General features: G+C 36.8%; 1 protein-coding gene across 1 annotated transcript; it reads right to left on the reverse strand.

Moving 5' to 3' along the window:
• Positions 1–3,273: 3,273 nt before the first annotated feature.
• LOC127866873 (THAP domain-containing protein 11-like) lies at positions 3,274–5,477 on the reverse strand. Its single transcript, XM_052407702.1, has 3 exons — positions 5,255–5,477; positions 4,739–4,975; positions 3,274–4,510 (listed from the first exon to the last, which is right to left on the reverse strand). Exons 1-3 carry the CDS (start codon positions 5,451–5,453, stop codon positions 4,473–4,475), a joined length of 474 nt encoding a protein of 157 aa, XP_052263662.1. The 5' UTR covers positions 5,454–5,477; the 3' UTR covers positions 3,274–4,472.
• Positions 5,478–9,801: the final 4,324 nt, after the last annotated feature.

A 9,801-nucleotide genomic window follows, 5' to 3' on the forward strand; every position in this document is an offset into this window, starting at 1 on the left:
AGTAATATCGTTTTCTTTTACATTTTGAAAATAGTGTTAAAGTTTAGGTGCATAATTAAATAAATAATTACCTAAATTAGAAAAAAGTGAAAATAACAACGGTAAAATTATACGTGGCCACCAGTTACGACTCGAGTTAGTCTGTTCAATAGGCCAGTTCATTGTTATTGTTTTGATTCCCGATTTTCGCGCATGCGCAATGCACTGATAGTCAAAAAGAACCAGTAATGGCGGCGAGCAACACGGAAAGCGAACGATGGTTGAAGTATTTTCAATCGCTAGACACAAAAGCGCAAGAAAGATACGAAGAAAAGTTGATATTTAATGGGAAGCCGTTACCAGATCCATATTCGAACAGGTTAAATGGGTGGTGTGAGGACGTTAAGAGTTGGCCAGTCTTGGAATATGGCGATATCTACCACTATCTCATCAACACACCGGGGCAGTACACTCGAGAAAAAATAAAGGCAATGAAGTCTCTAGATGGGTACAATTATTTTGTATCAGGACATGTTCAGACTTGTGCAGTACTATCTGTTGGCGAGGATAGTCCCATCTGCTTTTTGAAAACTAAGGTTGCCCCATCACGGAGAGCCAACGATAAGCCCCATGAACCCTGGGTCAGTATTGACAAGGTCAAAGGAGGAGTGATATCTGCACACTGCACATTCAAAGCTGGGTAAATAGCCTTATTGTTTAAATATGAAAACAGTAATTTGTTTTACTCAATGCCCATTAATTTCTATACAATTACATGATCATTGAGCGTGGACACTTATAGTAAAAGTCAATACTGGAGAGGACTAATATTTAGATTAGAACTATAGCATGTCAACTGATGATTTCCTGCTGTATGCAGAACACAACACATAAAATCTTCATTTATCAGTTACTTTTGTTTTTCAGATTGGGTGAAGCCTGCAGCCACATTGCAGCCCTGCTCTTCAAGTTTGAAGCTATTGGCAGACTGAGAGTCAACAGCAATTCCAAGACCAGTGAGGCCTGTACATGGAACCGGTCATTTAGGAAGAAGGTATTATACCATGCCCTTATTAAGAGCGTCTCCTCTTTCACTTTCATTACTACACTTGAAAATAAATACGAACACAACCGAAATGAGGAAAACCAGAAATAATTGCTTTTCAAAATCATACTTCACCTAAACTAAACCAAATTTATCCATATTCCATACATTTTATTTGGTCGCCTTAATAACATTTCCACATAAATTGCAAAGTGAAGCTGACCACGGCACTGCTGTAGTGGCAAAAAAACACTTAAAAAAAATCTTTTGCTTTCTCTTGTTTTTCAGAAAATATTGCATAAAATTATTGTAGATTCTATGTGTTTTGCATAATAATTCCTGTTATACAATAAATAGATTAGAGTTATTCAATTTATAGTGAGATAAATTATGTTTTCTTAACAAAATTCAGGTAACACCAAAGCGAATTGTGGATATGGACTTCACGAAGCCCAAGCATGGCAAATCCGCAAGGCTGAAAGTAAATAAGCCAAGGCCTCATCAGGAGTGTGAACTCGATGAAGAGGAGAAGCAAAGATTCCTGCAGGAGCTTCGGAGAATTTGCCCTAGTGCGGGGTGCCTCACAAAGGGTGACTCTGATACAGACAGCGCTTCAGAAGACGAAAACCTTCCACCGGTAAGTACAATGCAGTGTAATTGCTAGTTTTCTGCAATATTATGCTGAGATATAAAGAGCATAATTAAATTACAGGGTAACTTAAGACTCCCCAATTATCAATCTTGCATCATTTGATGCAAATGTTACCATGAAAATAAAAACACAATTTCTTTTTGGATGTGATCAATCTTTGCTGCATTTTTTTTAAGTGATGTACTTCAGTTTATGCAAAAGCAACATTTGTAGAGCAATCAACAAATAATCAGTGACAAAATATGTTTACTTCATTCTTTTGACACCTGCACATTTCATTAAACCCTGAGCATTTCAAGCATGATGTCATTTCTCCTAGTTTTCAACATAGAAGCTGTAAAAAAATCGTCAGCGTTATATTTATTTAATTTAATGCATTCGATATCCATGTGATTTTTGCTTATTTTTTGCAGCATCTGAACAGGCGGCTTCCCCAAGAAGCCCACAATGAGGGATAAATGCAATGGACCTGCGATGCCTTTGTTCAAGACTTTTTTGGCCACTCCCCAGCAGTGCGAAAACTTGGAGACCATGACCCGTGCCCAGAACAACAGTTTGCTGTGGAAACGGCACCGTGAAGGGCGCGTGACGGCCACAGTGGCGCATGACATTTTGACGCTCAAACCGCAGACTGCGCCTCTTGCCGTGATAAACAAGATGATGAAGCGGGAGCAGTCAAATTTGTCGCATATTGAGAGTGTTGCCTTTGGCTTGAGGTATGAGGGGAAGGCAAAGGAGGAGTACAAACGGGAAATGGAATGTTTACATGAACACTTTCAATTAAGGGAGTGTGGGCTTGTAGTTGACCCAAGGTTCCCCCTGTTCGCTGCTTCTCCGGATCTCCGATGTCAGGACATGCGCATGCCACAGTGAAGGTCTTGTCGAAGTGAAATGCTCATTCAAGCACAGAAACCTTCATGTAAAGGAAATTCCTGACATTGACGCTACATTTTATTTAGAAAAAGGGACACTGAAACTGAAATCTAATCACAGATATTACAGTCAAGTGCAATTTCAGATGTATGTAGCAAATAAGAAGTATTGTGACTTTGTGGTTTACACAAATCAAGGCATCCATTGCCAGACTGTGCTTTTTGATCAAGAGTTTGTTGACAAACTGGTTGTCAAGTGCACAGCATTCTGCCTCAATCACATTGTGCCAGAGGTGATTGCGCAGAAGTTTGCTCGATAGTGTTAACATTTGCATATATTAATCTGCAAAGGAAAAATTGACTGCTCACATACCTATATGCCCGGTTGATCTTTTACTATTGTTTATCAGTTTGTTGGAATATATTGATTTGTGTTAACCACCAACTCACAAACATAACTTGGTTGTATCATATTGTGTAAGAAATCATAAAGGTGAACTAAAGTGTTGGAATATTTGTTGTGTTTGCCTTCATGTAGGCTTGTGAATGTATTTCCTTTAATAACGTATTTTTGTGTGTATAAAACCAACTTAACTTCATGTTAATCTTATTTGTTGATGTATTGGAATAAAAAGAATGACATTTCCATCCATACTTCTTTCTTTATTGCAATACTATGTAAATAAAACACTGAAGACAAATCAATTTGCATCCTATATGCCCGTTTCATTTGACATAAAGCACATGTTAATATAATTAAACAAAAGCACATGTTAATATATTTGAACAAAAGCACATGTTAATATATTTGAACAAAAGCACATGTTAATATATTTGAACAAAAGCACATGTTGATATATTTGAACATACACAGTACAAATTAACATTATGTACTATGGCCATGCTAATAAAGATTATCACACACACTTGATGTTTTTACATTCGATGTATCACTTTAAGTCAAACAGTGTCTTATTACTTTACCAGCTTTGGCAATACATTGGTAATGGCACAACATATTGTCAAAATCGAATCCAGATGGCGTGTAATCGTTAATGGAATAAGGTTTTTCAATATCTGAAAGCGCTAAATACGCTCTATGGCTCGCTCCACATGAATTCGCAGTTGCGACAGTCGACGCGCATGCTCAACTTCCTTCTGGGAGAACTGTTGTTTTCCCTTGGCAAAGGGTGGAATAGCGAGGGAGGCATTATAAGCTGCAAGTTCTTCAGCTATGAGAAATCCTCGGTCTGCCATTACCAAATTTCCTGGTTCTAGTTTATCAAAAAAAAACTGATTGCGCAGTCAGTTGCTTGTCCGACACACGTCCGCCCCATGCCCGAGACAAGAAGGTCACAGTTCCATGCGGTGCAATGCCAATTAGAAACTTAGCAGTGTTATGATGTTTATAGTTGGACCAGGACTCTGCTCGCGCATTCAGGTTGGATGGGCGCTGGATAAATAATTCACTGCAGTCTATGATAACTCTGGTTTTTCTATAATGCCTCTTGAAAGCCTTAGGTAGATTTTTAATTATTTCTTCCTTTGGCAGCCAACATATCAAACAACTGAGCTTGTCTGCAATCACAGGGATGGCATTGATTATGATGGCTGAGACCTGGGTAGGGGCTACCTTAAACCTCAATGCTAAGTCTTTATTTGTCAATCCTAGTTTAATTTTCATCAAAACCATAAGGAGAATGTTACCAGCACATAACTTCCCCATTGGTTTCAATAACAGACACACAAAGGACAAGATCAATCTGAACAAATTAACACTTTGCAATCCTGTCATGTAAGCATTGTAGAATTGTTCAAGTTTCTGTACGTGAACTTGGAAGCTTCCACTGTATCCTTCATAGCCCTGTTCTCGTTTAGGAGATGCTGGTATTCCTCTTGAAGAATGGAGTGACTCTTCTTTAGTTCACCCAGTTCCATAATGATCTGGATCAGGGTCAGTACCTGCAATTTAGTAGGCCTATGTATACTATACATAAAGGATGTAACGAGTTAAGAAATGATGTCTATTAAAAAGAAAAGCTTTCTCTATAAAAGAATAAAATAATACTGATATTTGGTTCGAAATAATGCATATTTGTTTACTTACATTAACAGGAGAAGACACATTAATTAAGAATTCAAAGGTTTTTGTATGTGATATTGTAATAAACTAATGTACATGTAATTTACCTGTAGTTTGATATTTTGGAAGGCATACACCAAGATCTAGCAAGCCGAGGGCGGCTGTCTGTAAATCTTCGGGGAGAGGAGTGTTCTGTTTTTCTGGCTGCGGAGAAAAAACGAGGCACCTTCTTTTTACAGCACGTTGATACCGGTCCATGGCTTTTGGTGTCTGCTCCAGTATTGGCGTGAAGTGGAAGCGGCTTGGGACATAATCAGGATGGTTGGCATCTGTTGATGGCTGACCTGATAAACAAAGATACCATATAGTAATCAGTGATATTGTGTACCTTTTTCATTCTATAGTTACGTTTGAAAATAAATTACCCATTTGTACTTTGTACTTAAAAGTGACTATATATGTACACCAAGGTGTACTTGTTGCTCAGATGTTCATCAATAGTAACGTTATTTGCCACATTGTCAACCACGTGTGTTATTTAAAGGTTTACCAGCGTTAAAGTTAAAAAAAAACAAGAACTTATCCCTTTATTATTATTGTCATTATTATTTTAAGAGACGTACCCGATACAAAATGAAGGCTGCATAGTCGTTCATTGTGAAGTGGTTCCCACAGTGTGTTTGGGTTGTCGAACTGCATTCGCTTCATTGCACTTATCCATTTCCATCGTCTTTCTTCATTCTTAGGAAAGCGATAGAAATGAATATCGCCTCCCTTTGTTTGCCGTTGTGTGCACCCAGGCGCGCAACAATCTGTTGGCATGTTTACAAATAAAATCTAAATATAATCGCGACTACCATGCTCTATTTCTCGCCTTTGTTTGTGTTTGCTTTCTGACTACCAGTGAAGCCCGGATGTAAACACGCAGGTGCGCGTGACGTCACGCGTGTACTGGTCTATAGGCCTTAGGTTAACGGAGTTAGGCTGTATGGACAGGCAATGGTATTACCATCTACCATTTGTTATGGGGTTAGCCTCTAGATAACCTTGCTCAAAGATCTATAAATAAATAGTATATTTATAGTACGAAGGAAAAGGGATTAGGCTACGGTATCTCGATCTTCTCGATTATGTATTAAAACTAATGAAACGCCTTTTTAGGTCTGAAACCAATAAAGAATGGAAATATTGGTTATAAATTTATATTTTATTCAATGAATTTAGAACATTTTAAGATTGAATATAATAAATGCTAAAGTGAATCTTGTTACCGCGTGGTGTATTTGTAATACCTGTGAAATGTACAATAGATTCATAATTATTGAAAAACACTATGCATTTGTTGATACATGTAGTTAAATTATACTTAAGTATGCAATAGCAAAAATAATAACAAACGAGAAGTGTGAACGTAATTTTATTTAATTTGTTTTTTATTATTTACCCATCTATTCATCTAATTAATTAATTAATTCATTTATCGTTCCATCCATCCGTCCGTCCATCCGTTTATTTGTTCGTTTGTGCGTTCGTGCGTTTGTTTATTGTTTGTTTGTTGGTTTGTTCTTTTGTTATTTTGTTGTTTTTTGGTTTGTTATTTGGTTAATTCTTTTGTTAATTTGTGCGTTCGTGCGTTTGTTTTTGAGTTCGTTCGTTCGATCCATCGATCCATCGATCCATCGATCCATCGATCCATCGATCCTTCCTTCCTTCCTTCCTTCCTTCCTTCCTTCCTTCCTTCCTTCCTTCCTTCCTTCCTTCCTTCCTTCCTTCCTTCCTTCCTTCCTTCCTTCCTTCCTTCCTTCCTTCCTTCCTTCCTTCCTTCCTTCCTTCCTTCCTTCCTTCCTTCCTTCCTTCCTTCCTTCCTTCCTTCCTTCCTTCCTTCCTTCCTTCCTTCCTTCCTTCCTTCCTTCCTTCCTTCCTTCCTTCCTTCCTTCCTTCCTTCCTTCCTTCCTTCCTTCCTTCCGTTCCGTCCCTCCCTCCCTCCCTCCCTCCCTCCCTCCCCCCTCCCTCCCTCCCTCCCTCCCTCCCTCCCTCCCTCCCTCCCTCCCTCCCTCCATCCATCTATCCAGCCAGCCAGCCATTTATTCATTCATTCATTTTGTATGTATTGAATAATTTATTTACTTATTTTGTGTTGCACTTTTTAGCTTCTTTTAGTTAATCAAATGCATTTATTTTCTTTTTAAATATATTGGTGTAACACACATACAAAATACAATAAAATTGTAAAAAACGTTCTAAATTGAAATGTGTAACTTACTAAAAATATATATTTAATAGAAAGGCGATTAAACCATCCTGGTCATTCAGTCAGATGCTTAATAAATATTAAATTGATACGATTATTTGCCATAATGTATGTCTATGTGAATGTGTGTACATTCAAAACGTGTCCGTATGTAAAAGTCTTTAGGGAAATAACATCGGCGAAGTACCATGGGTGCTTTTCACAGTATAATACAAGTTTAAACTCTCACAGACGAGAAAAAAATCAAGGCACGTTATTAAATAACTTAATCATTTATGCGCAAAGTTGGTTTCTATCACAGCACATACTACATTTGAAATAAACATTCACTTGCAAGACATCTAATTGGACAGAGATGCAATTATATTCCTTTATAAAATACGATTTTTAGCCTGAACTTATCAGTTGACTTTTAAGTAAGATATTATCTGCCTCCATGGGATGCTTATTAGCTGTTTTATTATTTACTTTATTGTATGTGTCGTCCTCAGTTATCTCCAGGTGTCTAAAAAATCACTTCTTCGACTTTGATATCATCTATTCTCTTAAATTAAAAAGTCAACTGCGCTACTTTCAGACAATTTTTTTATTTCCATAGTATTTTGCCTATGCTTTCTAAACAAACATGTTACAACAATAAAACAGCGGTAGTCTACATTCTGAATTAGCAACCTGCTGTGGTGATCCCTTTCTTATCCATTTGAGCGTCAAGTTATCACATATAGATCAGACATCGGCCGGCTCCCTTATATATTAGCCTGATTTAAATTTTCGGTCGCAAAGTATTGTGGTTAGATTGTCCAATTAAGAAACGCAAGTAGCCATAAATGTGTGATTAGAATGTGTGGGAAGACAACTGCGTCTAAATGAAATACTTAAACACCATATACTTCAATCGTTGAGAACAGACGTATGCTACATACATAATATGCCATATGAGCATACATGCCAGACGTCCCGATCTTGGCAGGACAGTCCTGCTTTTGAGGTGTTTGTCCCGATGTGGCACAATTTGTCCCGACATTCGTAAAAAACGACTTATTTTCTATAAGTTAACAATAAAATTCGCTAATCAAGGTCTGTCTGGCGTAAATTATCGTTGCTTATCCCTTTATTGCCCCTAAATAACAAACCATATCTACTACTCAAGTGATCCAGTGTTGTTTTTGACACCTTATCGGCGATCCATCGGCAAATTATTGAATTTATCGCGCTTTCACACCATGGTGTTTTTATGATAGGGGTCACTAATAGACCAGTTTCACAATACTACCGCTGTTGCTATTTTTAGATATCACGTGACGCGTCGAATTTCAGAACGAGGCTGAACGTGTATAGATCTTTGGCGGAGCATATCGATGATAATAAACAGTTGATTTTGATTAATTACATTCGGGATTCTCATAAGCACTGACACTTGTTACAATTACGGCAAACACATGCATACATGGATGTGTTGTTTAGTCAATAAATTGATGTTATAAAATAAACATTCTCACACCTACGTCATCTTTGCAAGCCATAGTATATAGCAACACTAGTGTATACGTGTATATACATTTTATTAAATCTTGATTCAAATTCAATAAACCCATTATCTTCAGAGCAAATGCGATCTGAAGACTAAACATTGATCATTGCACAAAACAAATACGTACAAAAGTTGCATAATACAAACGTTATTTTATAACTTAAATTCTCAAAGGTATGTTTGTTGGTCTGTAATATTTTTCACAAACGATCGAACGTGTAAAATATGCGTTGACTCAATCATAAGAAAAAGCAATAAGAAATACAAAGCACATGAACTTTTTACATGTTATGTCATTTTTTCGTTTAACTTTAATTAATGTTCTTTTACAGTGAAAGACAATACTTTTATACAGGTGTTAAAACGAACGTGGAGCGAACTGAACTATCTTCGCATGCACCTTGATTTCTCTTTAAACGTGATTATGAGTGATAAATATATGTCACTTCCTGTCAAAAATCTCTCTTGTGTGTGTGTGTCTTTAATTTTCAGAAACACTCTTTAACCCCGGTCAATTAAAATGCTTTTGTTAATTGTGTTCTTCTATACACTAACGAACACTGTTTATTAAACTGTAATGACGGAGTTTTATTTTAGCGGTACCGGGTAACCCGCTAAATAGGTTTCGTGCTTATAATAGCATTAATGTTTATAAACATTTCAAATGTTTTTATAAGTATTAAGCACTTGATTATGTATCTGAAAATTCTTTCACAAGGAAAATCGTTCCTACCTTAATTTTGACACGGCAGACATTCGTTCATACGTTGTTTTAACTACCCGGACATTCATTTCCACGCTATTTAGACATCCCAGACAATTGTTCCAACATTATTTTGACAGACCGGATATATATACTCCTACATAGTTTTAACGTCTAGATTTCTGCAAGGTTTGGCAAATTAGAGATCTCAGTGTAAGTCGATATATTCGAATGTTTTAAACGTTTTCATTCTCATGATCATAATAAAATATTACCAAAATATAAAGTATAACACAAAATATGAGAATTTGTTTTTTAACTATTTTAATAACGACATATTAATTTACCAGATAAAATGCCCAGAGTGTCATATTCTTTTGATAAAATGTGATAATAATGACCGGGATAGCAATTTTTCAGGAACGAATCTCCACGCTGTCCAAATAACGAAGGAACGAATGTCCGGGCTGTCAAAATAAAGTAGAAACCATTATCCGCATTATCAAAATAACGAAGGCACGGATGTTAAGGTTGTAAAAAAACCACGGACTCTAGATGTCTCTATACGTTCCGTGCAAAAACATAGGAACGAATGTCCGCCTGTGTGAAAACTAGGCTAGGACGAATGTCCAGCATTCTCTATATAATTATGATTAAACTGGCTTATATCTATACAGTATTTAGT

Source organism: Dreissena polymorpha, chromosome 1 (assembly GCF_020536995.1).
Source record: "Dreissena polymorpha isolate Duluth1 chromosome 1, UMN_Dpol_1.0, whole genome shotgun sequence".
In the NCBI taxonomy this organism is placed as follows: Eukaryota; Metazoa; Mollusca; class Bivalvia; order Myida; family Dreissenidae; genus Dreissena; species Dreissena polymorpha.

Bases quoted from the DNA above. Each gene is read 5' to 3' on its own strand.
- LOC127866873 (XM_052407702.1), bottom strand. From the start codon at position 5,453: ATGCCAACAGATTGTTGCGCGCCTGGGTGCACACAACGGCAAACAAAG. The intron at 4,976-5,254 runs GTACGTCTCTTA...TTTGTTTATCAG, and splicing joins CAGCCTTCATTTTGTATCGG to GTCAGCCATCAACAGATGCC. The intron at 4,511-4,738 runs GTAAATTACATG...ACTAAATTGCAG, and splicing joins TCCAAAATATCAAACTACAG to GTACTGACCCTGATCCAGAT.